Here is a 23,292-nt window from a genome sequence, read left to right on the forward strand (position 1 = left end):
ATATACCAATATCTAAAACAATAATTCAGTTGTACGGATGAAAAGTATGAATCATTTTTTTTTTGCCATATGGAGCGACCGCGGCGTAATACCTATTAGTCAGTTAGTCACTATAGCGTAATAAATTCACAACGAGTGACCAGTCACCATAATAATATACCGTCGTTGTGCCAGTAGATAAAATGTATGAAACCAGTTGTGAGATACTCTTTGTTTTTTTTACAGTTATCCTCAGACGACATGCAACACATAATACTTTCATGTTACAAAATATATAATAATATTAACGTTCTATTGATATTCGCTTTCTTCAAGAGTAACTGTTGTAATCGTAAAATACGATATAACATACAAGGTGATTCACCTAGCTGTAAGCATGATCACCTCAATTTTTTCTATTAATGAAGTTATCAAAATTCTGATTTTCAAAATTTTTAAATGTTCACAAAGAATAATTTTTTGCGCCCCTTTAGAAGTATCCTGTTGCGTTACAAGTGTTTGTTTTTAAATGAGAATTCCATCCCCCTCTCTCGTTATATTGTATATTATTTAGTGGATAATTTTATTGAAATGTTGATGTACTAATTCAAAATTTAAACTGATAGTTTCTCAGTTACTAAAATTTATACTAGTTATCTAAAGACAATAATTACCCTTCAAAACGGTTTTACACAAAAAAAAAAAATGTGCCACAATGAATCTATAGTATTTGATGTTTTTGGATCATTTTTGAAAATAAATCAACTTGAAGTATTTTTGAAAATAGATTTTAATCCCTAGATATTAATTACTAATTAAGTACTAACCTTTTCAAATCACTTTTATAGCTCATATTTTTCAAACCCATTATAATGGACCTACTATCCTCACTCCTCAATACTACACAAAATAAAATGGTTCAAAAAACTACACGTTCGAATTTTGACTATGATAAGTCAAAATTATTTTGAAAAATTACAATTTAAATAATTTAAAGTAGTAAAAACTAGTTTTAAGTCGAACATTTTTTACATCTCCACATTACACTCACTTTAAGTACCTAGCACAAAAAATTTTAAGAATTTATAAATATGGTATTTATAATTAAAAATTACAAGATTCAAATTTTGAATAACTGCACTGTTAAAGAAAAAAGTAGAGTGAACATGCTTAGATCTGATCTGATCTGATTCATCCTGTATTAAATGAATAAATTAACAAGGCATGGCGAGTAGTTTATCAAACACATTTTTTATTTTCTCAATGTTAGATCACTGCAGTAGTGTAGTGCATTAACCGATAGCTCTAGTTGCTCGAGACCAAAACTCAAAAGATTAACACTCCCATATAAATAACTTAAATATTGAATTAACATTATATTTAAAATGTTTAAGGTTCATATCGGTAGCACCAAATTGTTTGTAGAACTGACCGTTCTATATTATTTTCACTAAATCTGTTTAATTCGACAAACACACAAAAATATTGATAAATTAAAATTCCATATTTAAAATAATCATCTATAAGCAAATGTTATTATATTTATCTCCAAACCTTCAAAATTATTTTACCTTCAAAAAAATTAAATTATTATTTTTATATTTATATCGTATAATTACTTTTATTTATTCCCAGCATGATGTCACTTTTCACATAAAAAGAAATTCATTTTTGGCATAGCATCGCGATTTTACGGAGATAACATTTCAGTTACTGTTTCATAGCATTTTAATAACATCACTACAAGGGATTCTCTAAAAAGAAAACACTAATTTCCTCAAAATTATTTAGCATTTTTAGAATAGGTACTCATATTCCTTTAAATTTTCCAACACTTTTACCCGTAAGGCAAATATTTAAGCTAACCACCCACCCACAAACTGTCTATGTAATATGTATAATACCTATAATTTAAAAAAAAAATCAATATTGATATTATTTTACAATATTGATAAATATTAATAATGTACACTTTAACTTGCGAAAATAAATACCCTTACGCACACAATAGTATTATGTTTCCTATAGTTCTTTTTTACGTACAACAATAATACAGCAAGCCTTTTTTGTCACTTAAATGCCGATTCTTGTGGTAAATCAGTAAAATGTAATGTAAAATTTATATAGCTACTGTGTAATTGTAATTTAAAATATAAAACATACAATATTAACTACTTATTCAATTATTATGAATAAGTATAAAAATTATGAAAAAGTAATTTTACACCCTAACATAATTCTACCCAATCACGTAAAAAAATTTTTCGGAGATATTGCCTTAACAAAAAAAAAAATGTGTTCACTATGCCAATGCTAGTAACTACATATATAACTACTAAATAATGCACAGAATTTTAGGCTCCGCTCTTTTTGAACCTGAAATTCGGCATGAAACAAAAAATAATGCGCAACAGTCATAATGTTATAATACTAATATTAATAATAGTAATAATATACGCACGTCCAGCACCTTGACCTAAAGCGCAGTTGCAATTGCGCAAGATGACTGTGCACGGGAAATTTCATGAAACTAGATTAAACGTTCGCGGAGAAATACGATGGGCTTTCATGGAAAACTCACGTGAACGGTGATCGACATACCTATACGACGTATGACCGTGATTCGCGCGGCGAATAAAAAAAAACCGCCCTTGACCTTAGGGACAATCGACTGACGTGTTTCCGCACGCGATGAGAAAAAAACCCACTACCCACGACAGTATTGGAATTGGACACATAATCGACAGTCGTCTATATTACGTACAATATGGGTACTATAAGTATATCACTATTATAGTGCGTGATAATAATAATATTGTCACATTGACCGGAAATGCGTATTAACATGCAAATACCGATGATACAACAATGATTTAAATGAGTGGAGGAAAAGCCTTGAGGCAACTTTGGGAGATTCGGTCCAAAAAGTAAAATAATCTTTTTACGCGTATGTATGATGAATAACTGTTAAAAAATTGGTTTACGGCGGGTGTGATATAGAATATGGAGGAAAATTTCCAAATTTTATTTCAATTAAAACAACGATTTTTACGGAAAAATTGGGCCATTTACTGAAAAAATATAGTTTGCAAAAAACATTACATTAATACTATAATTTATCCACAATAATAAAGTACCTACTACTTCCTAGGTGTTATAAAATTAAAAAATATATTCACATATGCATAGTTATAATTTTAGAACAAATGACTGTATTGATAAAACCGTTAATTGTGACATTTTACTGAGCAAGTGCATATAATATATGCTAATATATCTACTGCATTTTCATTTTCTACTTAACAACTTTTTTAAATTGTTTAACTAATGTCAATTTTTTTCACTTGAAAATATGGCGCAATCAGAAATCAATGCTGGACTTAAATTTTGAAGCAAAATCAATTGTAAGTTAGTCCTTACATGTAGGACCTATTAGTTTGACTAATATAACTTAGGTACGTCATATTATTATGATAACAGTATTATAGCCTAATTCATCAAAAAACTACTAAAACTGTTTTCTTTGTCTATTTTTTAATTGTCACTTTGGCAAATCTTGAGCTTTTATTTTCAGAAATTTATCAGTTTCTTGATTCTCAAACTTTTCCATATTATCTGGGACTCGGGAGAAAAAACCCCGTTTTTTTTGCAATCGTATTCCTATAAATATATACGTAATATAAAATCACACATATGAAATATATATTATGGCACATTATTATTATCGTATCCATTTCGGACGCTGTTTCGGTTTTGGAGGTCGTCGTCGCGTCGTCGCGGTAATCGACGTTATGCGTTATTATCTACCGTTGTTCATCGACGACTCCACAACAGCTGGAAGGAGGAGAGTAGGAATCGTCAAATCTAGGTTATCCCGATAAATACCAAATCTCGTGCCGTGCCCGTCGCACAGCAGTCCGTCAGTCTCAGTCCGTCCACATCGTTTTATCTACGTACCGCTAAAACAATATTGTGTATACCTATCAATTCAACCACAATTACCGCGGTCGACAGTTTGTTATTCGCACTTTGCACGCCGTCCCATCGGTTCACGCACACGATTATACAATATTACTATCGTCGTCGAGGTAAATATTAAATTATTATTATTTTTATCTGATTCAAAACTCGTGATGTGCTCTCGTGCCCGCAATTATTGAAAAGAATGATAAATAATAATTGCGTATTGTAGCAACGTAGATATTTTTTAACGAAGTAGGTATTGATGATGAATTTTTAACAAATCGATTTTTAAAATTGGTTGAGAATAAAAGAGACCGACGACAATAATTACTAATGTTTTTTATCTTATTATAGTTGAACTTTGCTTAATTTTTAGTAGGTATAGGATCAGAACGAAGCACAATAATTTAAGTGTTATTAAAAAAATACAAGCAAATGTTCAGTAAAGTAAAATATTTAAATACAATGCTAAATAAATGGAAAACATTAAAATTATCATAATAATAATTAAATAACTCTATAGTCTATAGGCTATAGTGTACTTAGATTTCATGAAATTTTCAAAAATTCCACATACATACAATGAACAAACATTCTACTAGATTTGTTTGCTTAGTTTATTTATTTTTAAATTTAATAAATCTCTAAAAAGAGGTTTGAATGAGCTTATTTCAAATTATTAATTATTATTATTTTTAATTGATTTTATGGCTAAAAATCTTAATCAATTTTAACATCTTCATAGGTTGAACATTTTACAGACATCTTTGTACCTCAAAAATTTAATTAATCTTGAGAATTTCATCAATTTTCAATAGTTAACAAAAAAATGTTCAATATTTTTAAGTCACTTCGGGTAACTTTTTTTCTAATGTGGTTGATTAATAATAATACAGAATCGGTGCAAATACATAAACAATATTTTATGCAATTTGAAATTATCTTGACCTAACTTTATAAGCTTTTGTTGACCATTTTACAGAACCATATTCTTTTTTCATAGTCAGTAAAACTATAGAAAAAGTTTATTTAAATTTTGAAGATAAGTATAATTTGTGGAACCTAAATACGTAATTAAATATAAACACGCATATATTATCATGATAATTTATAATTAATATAAAATTAAAACGTACATAAACAAATAAACATATCATTAATATTGAATTCGCATTTGAACTTTATTAAAATACTAAAATCCATATTGATGACTGATAAGTATATAATATCATATAGATTATAGAATACAAATATAAATATCACATTGAACTAAATCATATTTTTATTTATAATTGAATAATTCAAGTTGATCATATATTATAGTTGTTTATTAAGCTTCAGATGTTTTTTTCAATTAAATCAGATCAAACATTTAATCACTTAAACATTACACGGCCACGATTATAGATAGAAATAATCGTAATCGATATTCTATCTGTAATCATGGACTCAACTAAAAAAATTATTTCAATATATAAACATATTTATATATATTATATATGTGCACTTACACATGTACAGTTGTGAGTTTTAATGAGTTGAAATATTTTTTTTTAGTTGAGTCCATGATTACAGATAGAATAACAATTACGATTATTTCTATATATTATATAAAGTATAATTTTATTATTTTAATATACCTAACATATCCAAATGTACCTAGAATAGTAATTTTAGATGAAATTAAATAAATTTGATTGAGAACAATATTTTTGTTGAATAGGTAAATAAGTAAAATAAATAAATAAAATAAATTTTAAATTTTAAAAATAATTGCTTTTAATTTAAAAATTATATAGGTGCCTATAATAAGATACTAGCTTAAGTAGCTTTAGTTCTAATAGTTAAGTATAAATATAAATTGTTTTATTAAAATATTTCTTTTCTGCCTTCTCATATGTTCAATTACTTTTTTACGATGATTTAATTATTTCATTTGAGTTGTGATTTGTTCTGTTTCTCCACAAAATTGGAACACATTATAATATGTTCTTTATTTAAATATACATATATCAATTTTATTTCAAAAATGTATTCGCAATTAGAAAATATGACAACTTAATGTACCTAACTTAATGTAAGAATCACCAAATTAAAAATATATTATTGTTGTTATAATTATTACTTTGATTATTATGGTTAATCCCAAAGTTATAAGTATAAAGTGTGTATTATAATGGATTCAACGGGTTCCAAGGTTCTTGTTTTCCCTAAAGTCTCACGTTTCACATTGTATATTACATTTTTGTTTGAAAAATACATGGGTACCTAATTTTTAAAGATTTCTGGATTTATTTTTGTCGATACCTGCCACTTATTGTTATAACAAAGTCCTTAATTAGCCTCTATCGTTTATACTATATATGTTTATGCAATTTAAAATATTTAATTTATGGGCTTAATTAACCAACCGTGCGTTCTATTGTGGTACACAGGGAAATATATTTTGTACTAGTTTGATCCCGCGTGCATTCAAAACGGTAAAATACGATAGTGTTCATCGTCATAATTACTTTTCGCCGGTCACAATATTATTATCCAATTGTATGATCAAGAGAATAAAATACACCAAATGTAGTAATTGTTGACTTGTTGATATCTTTCACAATCGTTAGACATCAATTCTCCTGCACTATCGCAGCCCACAGGTCACCATAACTCGTAACATAAGAACGACGACAATGATTTTGATGCCTAATAATATCAGCGATTAAAAAGCGAATAGAATACTATACAGAAAATACTTGCTATCCTGCACGAGGGACAAATTAAATAATTACCATAGATAAATATTTACCCAGTGATGAATTTTAAACTGCGGCAATGGAGTATCCAAGGGATTGTTTGTGAATTATTACAACCCCCTCTAGCCATTTTAAATCAAATAATTACATTAACTAAACTTTAAATGAATAATCATTTTATTTTATTATAATGTAATAATATAAATACTTATAAATCATAACACACATAATTGTATACATATTTAAAATCAAATACATATATAGTTTTTTTGTAGGTATGTGCAGTAGGTATATTATTTATAATTAACACCCCTCCCTCTTGTGAAAATCCTATTTAAGCCACTGTACTGCAGTATCCGATTAATTTATTCGTGAAAAACTGTTATAAATTGGATTGTGATCGTTGGTGCCTTTTAACATATTAATTTTTAGGCCATTTTTGTAAGCTGTTTTGTAAGTGAATGATATTTTTATTTTCATTTATAAAAATCATACATAGATAATATTACCTACGGTAATATATATCCGAACACCAATAGTGGAATTGGGGCAAACGGAGAAACTGTCAAGGGCGCAATTATATCGCTTTTTTTTCATTCGTATTCTTTATTTCTTTAAAACGCTTTATTTGGATATTATATAATTTATCAAAGGTTTAACGTTAACCACACGTTTAAAGTACACCTCTGTATATTTATTTTTGTCACTCGTGTTCCGCACTTTTAACCGTCTCTTTCATGCTAGCTATATGTATACTACTGCAATTAAAATAAAAATTACATTTTTGTATACTAATTATTATTTTCCTTTACTTTTGAGTACTGCAATTTTATTTTTCAAGCATCAGCGATCACAGGCAAATTTAAATTGTTTCAAATGTTTTCAATAAGTGGGTCTAAAAACTGTTTTTGATATTGTATAATAATAATATAATATAGGTTTGGCCATTGACTATATATTGTTTTCACATACAATACAACCGTACGGTCACCGTATATAGAGCGATTTTTATGTTTCCAAAAACTTTTTGCCTTAATTTTTTTGAGAAGGAGGTCTACTAGGTGTGCAAAAAAAAAATCATCGTATTTAAACGATACATATAATTTACACGCGGTTTTCGTAATAAATTACAGCCATTGTCAGAAACGCGTTCATTCATAACTCGAAAAAACTCTAATATAACACTATAGCCTATATAGGTTAGGTACATAATATACTACGTACCTACATTACGCCGCACTCACGACATGCAATCACGGTTCGCACTCGGAAATGCATTTCCGCCGCCACGCCGCCGCGGCCATCACATATGTGTCTAACTTTTACAATAAACATACTTAGGTAGGTACAGTATAACACTATTAACACTCATATAATATAATATAACTGACTCAAGACCAGCAGTTGGCGACTAAATCATACAAATACGTACTTGCTAGATACACATATAAGTGTGTATAACTATAATCAGGGCCGGCCCAAGGTATTTTGACGCCCCGGGCAGTTTTTTGAAAGGCGCCCTTAATCAAAGGCTCCATAATACATTTAATACTTTTTATACTTACCTACATATTTTGTTTAAAATTATACTTATGGATAGGTAAAGGATTGCAAAACTTATTTGGATACAATTTATAGACTTATCGGCTGTAACACATACTTTTTTTGGTTTTCCCAAGTTAATGAATATAATATATTATCATTGTGTATTATTTTTTAATTATTTGTAATATAATAATAAAAACTGGAAAGTGGAGTAAAATCTATAAAAAAATATAATTAACAGAATATTCTGTCATAGATAATTTAGTCATTTAGCTATATTATTGTCAATGTGAATATTATGCTAAAATTTATAAAATATTCGTATATTATATACGCCCATAAAAAAGTAGCGCCCCGGGCTACCTTCGCCCGTATCTTGGGCAAGCATTGGCTATAATATATAGATGATGTTTGTACCATAACTAGGGTACCAATCTATACCTCTATATAAACCAAAAGAGCGTTTTGTACTCGTCGTCGCTCGGACGATTTCACTTCAATTGGCAGCGTGCACGGACGCGATATACATCATATATCCAAATAGTATAATAGTCGGTTCAACGAATTATTTGATATTATAGAAAATTATGTGCCGAATGCACTCGGCGTGTGGAGATGGGTTTTTGCGATGACGACGATCCGGAAACGCATTTCCCCCTCCGTTGTCGCGATCCATAACTCATATCATAACAATAATATTATTATTATACTTCAACTCCTAGCCCAACCGACGAAAACGACGACTTGCACTTTTATTCAATGACACGAATTATAATTACAACGCTTTCTGTGCGACGTTTTAGCCATCTTCAGTCAAACATAATATTATTAATATTATTATCGTTTTCGTAAGCCATTTTCGGACACAGTCTACTGCAAGACACATCATCATTGGTCCTTGAACTACTTGGCATGGCGCTATAATAAGAAACCGTTCTATATTATTATTGTATACAATATTATAGTTTTGCGATTACGATTGACGGAGGTGAATATAATATTTTACATATTATTAAAATTATTGAAAAACCAACAGTTTATTTTCGAAATAATTAACGGTAATTAACTCCTCCGATCCTTTTGTTTTTATAAAAATAACCTGACTTGACATCGGAGGAAAACACGATAATCATCTTATTTGCTATATATGTATAACAATGTTACAACGACATACGCGATGTATTATAATTATGATTATAGTATAATTGTTCGATGACAAAATAACCCGGGCACGTGGAGTCACAATTATTTATTTTTTTTATCTATAAATGGCGTGAAAAGTTCGCCACAACATTTATTCGAGTTCACGCCTACGCAATAATTATTGTTTTGTATTGTAATCGTCATTTACATTTTGCGGAAAATATACAACTGTGCACGCGTACTTAACCATAATATTATAAAAAACAACTACAGTAAGTTTAGTACTTACATGCGTATGTAATTTTATCTGAATACAACGTTGTTGAGTTTAGGCGAATTCCTTGGTGGACCGGTTTTTTATTTTTTTTACTCGACCTTCACCTATACTATTATTACGCTATGTGTGTGTGTGTGTTTGTGTATTTTCCCTTTATGTTTAAAGAGGAAAATACAAATCGGTTGACCTTTGTAATGATAAATTATGCAAATCGCTGTCGAACAGCATGTTAATACTATTACACGCGCTCACTTGTACGTCTCGAAGATAATGCGTTGCACTGTTTTATGTCTTTTTAAATTTTCGAGTTTGTTATCGCTTTTTAGATCATATTATGCCATTTCAACATACGCGTCGTCACACCTCTTTCGCTATATACTCGTAATAATATAAGTAGTTGGTTTTCAAATTTCGGATACCCATGGCTGTGTATTTAATTGTATAGGTACTACACATCACGACGACTACTCGACCTATCTATAGTTATGTGCCTACATAATACCTATATATATATTATCATATGTTCCTATGTTGATTTGCACGTTCGAAGGTTTGGTTCGAAATCGAATATAATCGATCGTGATGATGGTATTCTCATGTTTGGAATATAATATATTATATATATTTTTAAATAACTGTCATCAAATATCCCACTTACGAATTTCATTCCTATAGATCGTATAGGAACAATAACCAAATTTACGTCACTGCAGTGCAGACACAAAATAAAAACCTCATCCATATCATTATACGAGTAGATAAAAAATAATAAACGCACACAATAATAACGATGAACTACCTAGTAGCTATCTATAATAATTCGTAGTAATTATGCAACAACAAATTTCGATTTCAGATAAAACAAAATAATTACCTAATATATAATATATATGTGTGAAAGTGTTTCTGTGTGTGTCTGTAATATTACGAGTATAACATAGCGTTATTTTTCGCATAAGTATATTGTTGATGTAATTACTACATCGATGATAAAAATTATTATAGTTATTATATACTTTCGTTAATTAATTCAAGAAGGTACATGAATTTAAGTACGCGCGGGGGCCATTCCCAAAGTCAGTTCATATCTATAAACAACCGCGTAGTGAATAGATAAGTAAATACCTAGTTAATCATAGCCCTTTTTTTTCGTATGCACAGAGTGATTTAATATTCAATAAATAACAATAATAAATATTTTTTTTTTATGTAGTATTGACGTTTTTAGCTACCTTTTTAGGTATTATCACACTTTACGTTTTCATCAAAAAATTCAAATGTATGATATTATCGAGATGGCTTTAAATAGAAATCCATATTTCTTTTTCTTATACTCGTATTTTTTCTATATTGTATTATCCACAATTTAACAATACATGAAAAAAATCTCTCCGATCAATAATTTAGAAATTAGAATGAATACTAACATGAATACTTTTGAAAAAAACTAAATAGGTTAGAAATGCTCAAATGCCAGATAAAAATATATTACTATATTATATTAAGTACTCACTAATACTTTTTTTTAATCGTGATGACTTCTGAATTCATCGTTATAACTGATGATATTCGATCATATAACAAGTTAGTTTTAGTTTTTTATCTTATCTTAAACTATGTGGCTAGTAGTAGCTAATAATATAATTGAATTTGTTACTCTTTCGTTAATTTTTTTATGTTGTAAAAAAATAAACGGATAAAAGTTAGTTATTAAAGGACAGTATCGGATAATATAGGTAGGTATAGTAATACAACATTGTCAATACGGTACGACAACACTAAAATCATTGTAAGATAGAATAGAAGAGTTGTATCTCTCTGCTCGCAGACCTTTCATTCGCAGGACAAGTGACCTAAATAATTCATTTCCGATGATAAAAATACTCATCATCGTCGTTTGGTTGGATGGTCGTAGACCGTAGTTATAATGTTTCATTTAATACAGAACCGATAGTGTTATCATTGTACTGTCATCTGCTCGAGTCTTAATCGTTCGACATGGTAGGAAAAATGCACGCACGTCCGGCACGTGCCAAAATTAGTTTATCGTTTGGCACTCATTGAAACAGCTAACCGAAAATCGAAAATACGAAAATCACAATAGATTCGTCAAAAAAATATAAAGGTGGGTCTGCATGGGTTCAATATATTACCTATGTATCATTTATACATATACAAACTAACATTGCATAGTATACACAAGATTTTAGTGATACTGAACTTAAAAAATGTCCAAATTTAGACAAAATTAACTCACGACATGCGTGACTAAATATTTCATAAAATGCATCGAGATACACATTTCCCGTTGCAAACGATCGTAATTCTTTCAAATTAAATGTAACACACTCATAAACATAAATTTTAGCACTATTTAAACTCATCCCTATGCAGTAAAAATATACATTACATGCAGTTAGACGGACCTTTCTAAATGTAATACTGAATATAGGTACATTAAAAAAAAAAAAATATTCCAACCTAATAACATAATATTATGTTTACCAGTCTACGGACAAACAATTTTATATTATATTCCCATAAGCAATTGTCTACGTGAAAAAATTAGTATTCAATTTAAATTTAAAAACACAATCCCGCAGCCAAACAAAAGTGCAGTACCGTATATTATTATAAGACTGCACATGTCGGAAAAAAGTTTTCATAAAATAGACGTCACACACACGATGAAAACGGAAAACGCTCGAGAAAAATAGCATTATAATGTTTATTGCATTCGCATTCTCGGAAATACACTTCGACTGGGAGTGCGTTTTGATAAATGCATTGTGAATAATGTCATTTCATAAAGTTGGCAAAGGACAAAATATATGTACCTAATCCTCTCGTTCTCCGTGCATTTAGTTTAAAATAAAAATATATTTTCCAATATTATTATGGTTTTCAATAACAAATATATTATATATTCTGGGGTTTAACAGTTTGGTAAGCCTTAACTTGTCAACATTGTTTAGTAGTGCATTCAAACATATAATCTCTAAAAAAAAAAAAAATAATCATTTATCAAATGCAAAATATCAATATATTTTATCAAAAGTAAAAATATTAACGTATTATTTTATTTTATTTTATTTTATTATTATTACTTAATTTTGTGAATAATTTTTATATATTATTATTGTTTTTTATATATATTTTTGTTTATCTTTAAATCTTATAATACATCTGTATCCAACTAATATCACCGATTCGATCAATATCAATATTATCTAACTTATGTTGTGTAATATTAAGTTATAAGCTATCATAACCATAAAAATTTATAATCGGTAAGGACCGTGTTTTGAACGATTCGATTTTGTTCAGCATCATTTTGATGTTTTAAGCAGCACATTGTACAACTTCGTCTAATTATGAAAAAAATAGGTAGGTACCTACTCAATTCTCGAGCTGTATTCATAGACTACCACCTTATGAGCTGCTTAGTTTCAATCTTTTATTGTACATACTCATTTAAAGCACGTTTCACATAAATATAAACCTATATTTAAATCATAAATATCCCTTGGTATTTGCGCCTTATTGCCAAAGTCTAATGCATACCTATCTAGATACAATAATAAACGAATGTCGAATCGATTTTAATCTATGAAATTCGCCAACCACGTTTGATATGACTTTTACCATTGGCATAACTCCAATAATGATGATAAAATTATTATGTAATATATAAATATTTATCACTATCGTGTCACGTAGGTATTGACTATGTTCTTATAACCACGATTCAAATATTTGACACATTAAAAATATATATAGAAATATATAATATATATTATGTTCTATACTAGGTATATTCTCTGCATTTTTATCAGGTACTGAATATAGTTAATGATAAAATGTCAATGTACGCTATACAAACAGCAAAATATTTTAATTCTGAGAGTTGTTTATGGTAGAAAATTAGATTCAGTTTTTACTGCAATGAGAGGTCGAAAGCAAAACTGAAAAGTAATTTTTAAAATCACAAAAAAACCGAACATTTTTACTCAAAACTTTCAACTTGTTGATTAAAACGATTTAATTTTTTTGTATACCTATCTCAAAAAAAAAATCGTAGACAACTAGATATACTTGAAATTTGCACCAAATGATTTTAGCATTTTCTATAGATGGTTTAATTTTAACCTCTTTTAAGCTATTTATAAACATTTGAAATTTTCGATATTTTTTTACTTTTGTTCCTAGTTCCTATTAATATCGATAAAAAAATGTTTTGTTTTGTCAAAAAAATTAAAAATCCAAGGTTCTTCATATTATTTAATTCATAGAAAAATCTAAAAAATTTACAATCTTTATTTCATTTAGACACATTTGAAGTTTGGGAAAAATCAGATATATTATATATTTAAACGGAGAATATCGATGTTTGTTATTTTATTGTAATAAATATTATTAGTGGGAACCTTGAAACTTTTAACTTATTATATATCAAACACTCAATGACGTTTACAAAAAAAAATTAATCCAACCTAACGTAACACTAATGGTAAAATAAAAGTTATATAAATATATATATGTACTATGTACTATATAGCCTAACATACTGCTTTCAATCTTCGCTCAGAATCGTTTTTCGGGTGTAATAATTTATCATTGAATTCAAACTTAACACAATAATATGCACTACCTACTCATCGGTGACAAGTTTGAAATCTACAACTGTACATCACATTCGGTACTTTACCCCATTTTTAATTTAATTTTCCTTTATCAACACAATATTATTATATTTAAAATATTTATTATAGAATTTCGAAAAATAAATAACTTTTTTATACTAAGCCGATAGCTAAAGAAACAGGACACTTATAAATAATATAAATAATTATTTTATTGCAGGAACAACGCATATAGTTCATAATGGCAATCACGGTGGTCTCAACTCATATGTATCCTTTGGAAAACGCGGTGGAACATCACTCCGACCGATTCGAATTGATACAGGATGGATCAACAGCCATATTTCGCCGCGGACAACCATTTTATTTCGGTATTAAGTTCAACAAGCCGTTCGACAAGATCAAAGACATCGTCAGAATCGTTTTGGTGACAGGTGAGCAACGACTTAATTATGACAATTAATATCATTGAATAAAAAAGTTAATACATTAAAAAAAAAACTATCATAAAAAAATAGTCATATAATAACAATATAACATACATCACAGCAGGATAAATTAAAAGAACGTTTTAAGAACAGTGGGGATCGTTCGTGTCTCGAACCATTTTGTATACCTATCACATTATTATAATTTACATTTCTTTTGAACGAGAGGGAAGAAGGATTTATCTAACGGATACGGTTATTATATAACGGAAACGAGTGGTCATCGTTTCCCCCAAAAAGTGATTTTCATTTCCACCAAGGATCGTTTCAGCCAAACTGAAAAAGATTCGACTTTCGCTTCCACCATATCTATTTCTACTTATATTATTGAGATGGATTTTGAAAACCCCTATAGTCTATCTGCAATGTTATCGATCATCATGTATGTTGGGATTCAGAATAAACCATTTGATATTGAAAATATAATTGATTTTACGCATAATAATGCCTACTTAGTACTTATTATGAATAAATATAAATCGATCTAATCTATAACACATGTATATAGTCTCTGTGTTATCAAGATCAAAATAATTTCAGGCATATTTTAATCACACATTAATAAATTTAGAAAAAACTTTAATTTAGAATGTTTATAACAACGTATCGTTCTAAATAAGCCTTTAAAAGGTATATGCTACAATTATTCGAAGTAATAAATAATTTATAGAATTCTCAGAAATATTTGATTATATATTTATTAAAACTATTAATTTAATTATAATCTACTCAATTTAATTCAAATTCAAATTTTTGAAAATATAATCACAAAATCAAGTTTAAAATATTTTGAGGATCAATAAGAACCACCTCCTCGTAGTGGATCCTGGATATCTCTAAATGATTCGCAAACTATAATTCAATACAGGTAGGTAGAAACAAATTTGGTCGGAACAAAGTCGAACCTTATTCGTTTCGGTAAAAACGATACTTGGTGGAAACGAAAATCAAGATTTTTGGCGGAAACGACTGACGCCCAATGAAAACAAAGGACTCTTTTAGGTTGTTAGAATACTTGACACATCCATAAAAGATAAAACCATAGCCCAGGGTTACATGCACATACATAATATTCATCGAATAACACCCTGCGTTTTGGGTTTTATTATTATTTTTGATCTAACTCAGTTACCACACCACTTAAAACTTTTAGATTTTTGAGTGATGATTCTGTTCGGTGTCATAACTACGACTCGTCAGTCACCACATTAGTAACTAATACTATACAGTATACATAGATACTTACATCGGATGGTAATTTCCACGTTGGTAAATTTTGTTTTACAGGACCGACCCCGACACCGGCAAAGGGCACGAGCGCCGCACTTATTGTCAAAGAAAAAGAGGACCTGATCGCTGATCGATGGGATGCTCGTTTCAGCAGCTTCGACGGGTCTACCGTTACCATACAGGTCAGAAAATTACAAAAACATTATTATTAATCTAAACAGCGTTTCATAAATAATGGTTACATTTTTAAATAAATAAATCGTGTACGGAATAAGGATAGAGGCGACATAGAAAAGAATAGTTGGTGAATGGGAAATGTGTAGGTGCTTATTCTTTCCAAAATTATTCAAAGCTTCACTTAATTAAAATTAAAATTAAACTTATTTTATTCAGGATAATTTCCTTCTCTTAAATTCTATCAAATCTTCGTCTATGGCTGAGAGCACATGGAACATTTCTAAGAGTTTCCTTTGTTTCAACTAACAAGTACTTTATGCATAAATTATTACATTATTAATTATTATTATTTATTAATATATATTATACTCGTATATCAACCAAGATATACAAAAGTTAGCTGAAATTAAAGGTTTGCCCTCTTTGGCAATTCACATCATGCTTCTAATAGGCTGGTCATGATCGAGTAGTCAATGGTAGATCTAGGCGTAAAATACTATAATATATATACCTATATATAAGCGATCTTCAAACAATCCCAACTTCAACTTTGGTGCCGGTGCTGCAAGTATTGCGTACCTACCTAAAAGTATATAAGTTATATTACAATATTTGGCACACCAAAATAATTTTTAACGAGTAACGATAAGACGTGATATCAAATATTTATGTTTCAATAATCAACGTGTACCCATTCCAGGTGCAAATACCGCCGTACGCACCTGTTTCTGTATGGAAATTGATCGTGCACACGGCCCGGAAGGGTGTGGCCGGAGTCAATCAACATCAAATTGACACAGCCATCTACGTGCTGTTCAACCCCTGGTGTCCAAGTGAGTTATAATGCAGCCATGCATAACGAATACACTATGATGTATGAAGAATTGTCTGTATGGGAGTGCGGGTATAGGCTCTTATTGGCAAATGTTACATAATATAATTTTAGATATAGAACTACTGTGGAGTTCGAGGTTATCTCAGAACCTCCTCTAAAGCACTATGATTAGGAACTTTGAGCGATAATTGAATATTCCTTTAACATACCCTAATTATAAATCATCATCGGCATCATCACAATTCATATTTGATAATTCATTTGTCCCTTTTAGACTTGGTTTATTTTGTTTTTCTTTCTTAAATAAAAATGGTAATTCCGAAGACTGATCGTCGACTTACGCCACACAACTCATACATTTATTATTATCCTCTCCCGCGATGACCTCAAACATTCAGTGTATTCACGTATATTTTCCAGACGACGGTGTCCATATGAATGACGAGGAGCAGTTGGAAGAATATGTGCTCAACGACAACGGCAAAGTATGGCAAGGCACGTACAAAGAACCCAAAGGATATCAATGGTTCTTTGGACAGTTCGAACCGGTAGTTCTGCCGTCCATAATGATGTTACTTGACAGATCGTCTATCCCACACCAAGATCGGGCTGATCCGGTGAAAATGGCCAGAAGCATTTCGGCAATAGTAAGCTTCGCATTTTACAGATAAACTATATAATAGTTTATATGCTTCATAATTTCATGCTCATTACATTATTATATAATATAATACTATTATAAATGGTATTATAGAACGTACGCCATTTCAACAAGGTGGTGCATAAATCATAGCAATAAAAGCGTTAAGAAAAATGTTATCGTATTGTGATGTGTTCTTCAAAACAACGATTTCAGAAAAACGATCGTATCAGAATCTATTTTTAACATCAAGTTCTTATTTTTAGACGAATAACGTGGATGATAATGGTCTAGTCGAAGGAAAATGGGATGGTTCGTTCGAAGACGGCACTAGTCCGTTCGCGTGGCTAGGCAGCACCCCAATTTTCGAAGAGTTTTACAACACTCAACTACCAGTGAAGTATGGACAGTGTTGGGTATTTTCCGGAGTGATCGTAACAAGTTAGTGTTACACCTATTTAATAAAATATTTTTAACGACTGTTTATATTCTACATTAGAGTTCAAACAGTTTTAAGTAATGACCGTGATAACTCCAGGAAGATAGTGCAAGTTATGTACCTGTTTTGCCTATCTAAAACGCCGTGCGATTTAAATTGAATTATTCTTTGTTTAACCTCATTAAAAGTAAAAACTAAGGAAAGCGTAGAATTATATCAATACATAATATCATTAATTCTGCTTAATTATATTTATAAAATTTTTACAACCAAGTCAAATCTGTCATTCGACCACATAAAGTTAAGACTTTAAAAACGCAAATAAACTTTAAATTTACTTAAACTTCATTGAACTCGATTGTAATCTGCTTACTGAGCCTCGGAACAGCTGCAACAGTTGTAGTATTCAAGCGAATATATACGATATTAAATCTCATTGATCGTGGTGTGTTGCAGTTTGTAGGGCGCTGGGTATACCTTGTCGGTCGGTGACCAACTACATGTCGGCGCACGACACGAACGCCAGTTTAACTATCGACACTTACATCGACATTAATGGTGAAAAGCTCAACAACCACCCAGGAAGCTATACCAACGACTCATGCTGGAACTTCCATGTTTGGAACGACGTGTGGATGGATAGACCTGACTTGGCCAAAGGTTACGGTGGGTGGCAGTCTATCGACGGGACGCCGCAAGAGACAAGTGACAGTAAGGAGTCTTTCCATTTTTTTTTTATCAATTACAAACGTAGTTCATCGCATGTTATATGTATTATAAGCGAACGCCTGAAGATTTTTTTCAACGACCTAAGTACGCGGCGTGATAGAACGCGAAAAATAATACATCCCCATAAACACTGCTATTTTCATTGAATTAGGCTAAAATTCCACTGCAGTAGATGTACGCCAAATTGCATGAATATTTAATTATTCGTTTGAACTATAGCTCGACGACGTGCATTAATTACTTTTATTAATATTAAAAAGTAAAAAAATAATGTTTAAAACATAAATATTAATTTTTTAGTTCATATTATTAATTTTAAATCACAATATCTACTTTCACTTAGATAACGTATAATGATTTTAAAATAAAAAAAAATTGTGCAGGATTTCTAAGGCTTTTATTATCAACCTGCACAGTTACCAAACTTTCTATTTCCAACATTGTTAGTATTATGATAGGCATACGATGATACAACTGACATTTTAACAACCCTAACTGACACGTTTTTGGCACTCAACAGGTATGTACAGATGTGGTCCTGCGCCCGTCGAGGCAGTCCGAAGGGGTGAAGTCAACATCGGGTTCGACACGACATTCGTCTACACGGAAGTTCGGGCTGACATGTGCGTTTTCAAAGAATCGGAAGACGGATTTTGGTCCAGAGTGAAAACGATACCGAATTAGTGAGTTCTGAGACTATACAATAGGGCGTAATACAATACCACTAAAAGTACAAAACTGTGGGTACCGCTTTTTCTTTTTGCACTAATAACCGTTTTCACCAAAAAAAATATCGACCAATTCTAAATTTTCACTTTCTACCAAAAAAATTACTTTACAATCATTGATTTCTGTTGAACAGTAAGTTTATATAAAACACTATGACATATAAAAAAAAGTATATTTTATATTTTTATATTGTAGAATAATAATTAAACAATACTAAGCAAAAAAATACATTTGTATTTAATGTAGTTAAATATATTATATTTTTTTAAGTATCAATATTATAATAATATATAAATTTTGTATTTTAAATTATTTGAAACAAATTTACTGTGTAACAGCATTAATTATTAATATTAAAGAAAATATTTTGTTGGAAACGTGAAATCGGTCAATTTTTTTAAGGCCAAAGCAAACTTTTTATGAAAACTTATACTGTACGTTAAAACCATTTTATTGAGTTGTATTAGTGCCTATTATTGAATTTATCTTTTTCTCCAGTATCCGACATAGACAAGAAAAACTGCTCCTTTGGCACTCACTCGACGCATTAGTGCTTGACATAACAAGACGCGTTTACATGATATTATAATATATAGGTGTAAAATGTACATCATAAAATATACTTGAGTAGAATCAAATGTAGCTAATAATAATCGGTCATATGCGTATCATGTTTGATTTATAGCGTTGGAAAACTAATTGTGACGAAAAAAATTGGACAAGAAGTGTTACCTGAAATCGAAGACATGGAAGACATTACTGAAATCTACAAAAATCCTTTCGGTATGAATAAAGACTTGTTATAATAATAATAATTACTATAATTTATTGTAGTTAAAATTATGAAGTCACTTCTACGAGATAGAGATAGAAACAGACGACGTACAGTATTCAATATAGTACCCCCAAATTGTGCTCAATAAAAACCATTTTTTTTTTCAAAAGACAATATCATAATTTCTAAAAATAATAATAGCTATGACTAAAAATAAATTTTAAAAAATGATAATACTTACGTTGAAAACGCCCATAATAGATGGATGTAAATAATATGTAGTAATAATATAATCAGACGAAATCGTTTTGTACCTACGAAGAAAAAATAAGCCGGAAACATATTTTTACACTAAATACATGATAATATGTCTTACCATAATAATACAAGTCATTTATCAGTTGTATAGTTACGATCGACAGACACGCACAGGGCGTATCAAGATATACATTTTTATCGTTATTCAAGTAGATTTTTGACATTTTGACCTTCTATGTCGCACGTGGTCACAACGATATATAACAACCTATAACTATTGAAAGGGTTTTCCCTATTAATAACTGCCTCCATCCTCTCCAGCAATTAGCATGCGATCAATATCATCAAGGCTCAAAACGATATAAGAGTAATATTAATTTTCACACATGTCAATTTCGTCGCAGACAATTTTTCAACTATAGATGTGCGACTTTTAATGATTTTGAATCAATTTCACTAGCCTTGATGACAGTCAGGTGGAAGAGGAATTGGAGATTTTAAAAGAGAATAATTGTAAATAAGGGCAACTATGGAGTAGGGCAACGTCCCACACCAGAAAAAATTGAATTTCTTCAAGATACATAATTAATCTTCAAACTCCTATCATAATAAAATATCAATTAAAAATGAATTAATAACAATTCCCATTGCACAATAAAATTCTGTAGCATGAAACACGCACATATTCAACGACAACGATATATTATAACTATCACCACTATATAAATAACTTCATAATACGTAAGACATTTATAATTTCCCTTGTTTAATTATCTCGTAGGTAGTGTTGATAAAATTTGTTAAAGAATACTTGAAGCATGTCTTGAGCACTATCATTCGTAGGTAATAAACTAATAACTAATAATGATATAAAATCAAAAAATAGAATAAAAATAACTATATCTTGTTTTTAATGATATTCTTGTATAGTATAAATGAGCAATGTGTACTGTATAGGGAGGAGTTAAGTTCCAATGGTTTACTTTACAGAAAAATAAATAGAGGTGCTTAAACCCCAATATTCTTAGGCTAGTTGTGCTTATGCCCCTGGGATATTGATCATCATGTTTTATCAAAGATATATAATATATATATATATAATCAACTATTAACTATACATGACTAACAGGCTAATTTTGTTGATCTAGACTCACCAGAGGACAAAATGGCCGTGAAAAAAGCAATTAAGGTGGTTCCTATTGCCCAGGAGATATACGACATGGAGGACTCACAAATCGAAGACGTTGAATTCAAGCTTTTCGACATCGAACAGATCACACTGGGTGAAAGCTTCAAAATTGCGATGAGCATGCACGTAAGACAAGATTTATCACACTATTATTTATAATAAGTATATTATACTTAATTTAAAAAAATATATATTTTTGATAATAATATAATAAATATATTATTGTAGAACTCTCATAGTTAAGATTAACAAATAATTTATCAGTAGATATAATACGAAAACACAAATCGCAATTGAAGATCGATTTTCTAGTTAACCAAACCCGGTATACACAGTATCATTCTGAACATGTGAAATAGATACATTGATTTTATAATAAACTGTATAGCGCAAAATCATAATGAGCAATATTATTATATACGACAAATAAAAAACAAATGGTGGTTGTCGGTATAAGTGATGAAGGGTAGCACTAATTGAGCGTCTGAAATAACGTCACTGACTACAATATTTACAACATAAAAATATTTATATAATTATTAATTAGTTTGAATTAACCTTAACTACCTCATTAAATAAATTTTATTCACATAGAACACGTCGTCGGAACCACGGTCGGTTTCAATCGTGCTGTCGGCATCGTCGATCCTATACACCGGAACGACAATCAACAAGTTGAAAAGAAGTGAAGCGAAAATTGTCCTAAAACCTAATCAAAGTACGTATTTCTCAGTGGTTCCAGTTGGGGGTATTTTTTAGTTTTATAACTTTTTATCATCTACTGATAAGTTTGCGGTATTATAGCAAGACACTTGATCGTAGGGATAATTATTTGATTGTTTTACGCCCACTAAAGTAATAATTAATCAGGTAGGATCGCGGGCAGTGCGGGTTTATTTCACCTCTCCGTAAACAATGAGTGGCAAATAGGACTGCTGCCTCGAGTAGCTTTTTGAAGGTGAAATAAAAGTACAGGTGTAAGTAAGAAGTTATATAATATATACGATCGATTTTCGACTGGCACATTCTAGTTAAAAGCTAGAAACATTTCAGTAATTAATAATAAATATTCAAAACAAACAAAAAAAAATAATGAAACTGCTCTACTATACAGTCGGTAGGTGCTGAGTGAACATTATAATTGAATAAGTCACTAACCACTACAATGTATGTGTTATATTTCAATGAAAATAAAATTATAATAGTTTAAAATTTAATAAATTAATGAATGTGCATATATATATAATTATTATATATATCACTAATATTGTTAAATTATTAAAATAATAACTTGAAAAACCTTGTATTACATTTTCAAGCTTTTTGACCAAGTGAAAATTTTGTAATATAGAAATAAAAATAATAAAATTGAAAACGTAATATGTTAATAAATAATTCAAAGAGAGTTCAAATATTTTATATTGTTGATATATATAGAATAAAAGCTAATATAAAAATTTGGTGAATATTTAGGCTACCTATGATCAATAGTTATTCATCTTTGAACTA

General features: G+C 29.8%; 1 protein-coding gene across 2 annotated transcripts in view; it reads left to right on the forward strand.

The window, feature by feature from the left end:
- Positions 1-23,292, forward strand: part of LOC107161469 (hemocyte protein-glutamine gamma-glutamyltransferase-like) — a 58,485-nt gene that overhangs the window by 33,570 nt on the left and 1,623 nt on the right. The window contains exons 1-11 of one of the 2 annotated variants that reach the window (XM_015507889.2): positions 3,877-4,067; positions 14,515-14,728; positions 16,070-16,194; positions 16,890-17,022; positions 17,445-17,671; positions 17,931-18,105; positions 18,560-18,814; positions 19,353-19,515; positions 20,247-20,344; positions 21,743-21,909; positions 22,378-22,501. In XM_015507889.2, the coding sequence (XP_015363375.2) occupies positions 14,536-14,728; positions 16,070-16,194; positions 16,890-17,022; positions 17,445-17,671; positions 17,931-18,105; positions 18,560-18,814; positions 19,353-19,515; positions 20,247-20,344; positions 21,743-21,909; positions 22,378-22,501 (1,660 nt within the window). In that variant the 5' untranslated portion in view covers positions 3,877-4,067; positions 14,515-14,535. Of the gene's footprint in view, positions 1-3,876; positions 4,068-14,514; positions 14,729-16,069; positions 16,195-16,889; positions 17,023-17,444; positions 17,672-17,930; positions 18,106-18,559; positions 18,815-19,352; positions 19,516-20,246; positions 20,345-21,742; positions 21,910-22,377; positions 22,502-23,292 lie in introns of those variants that run through there. The other variant, XM_089217737.1, reaches the window with a different exon arrangement.

The sequence above is a fragment of the Diuraphis noxia genome, unplaced genomic scaffold (assembly GCF_037042655.1).
Source record: "Diuraphis noxia isolate RWA-SAM2 unplaced genomic scaffold, SU_Dnox_SAM2 contig0001, whole genome shotgun sequence".
In the NCBI taxonomy this organism is placed as follows: domain Eukaryota; kingdom Metazoa; phylum Arthropoda; class Insecta; order Hemiptera; family Aphididae; genus Diuraphis; species Diuraphis noxia.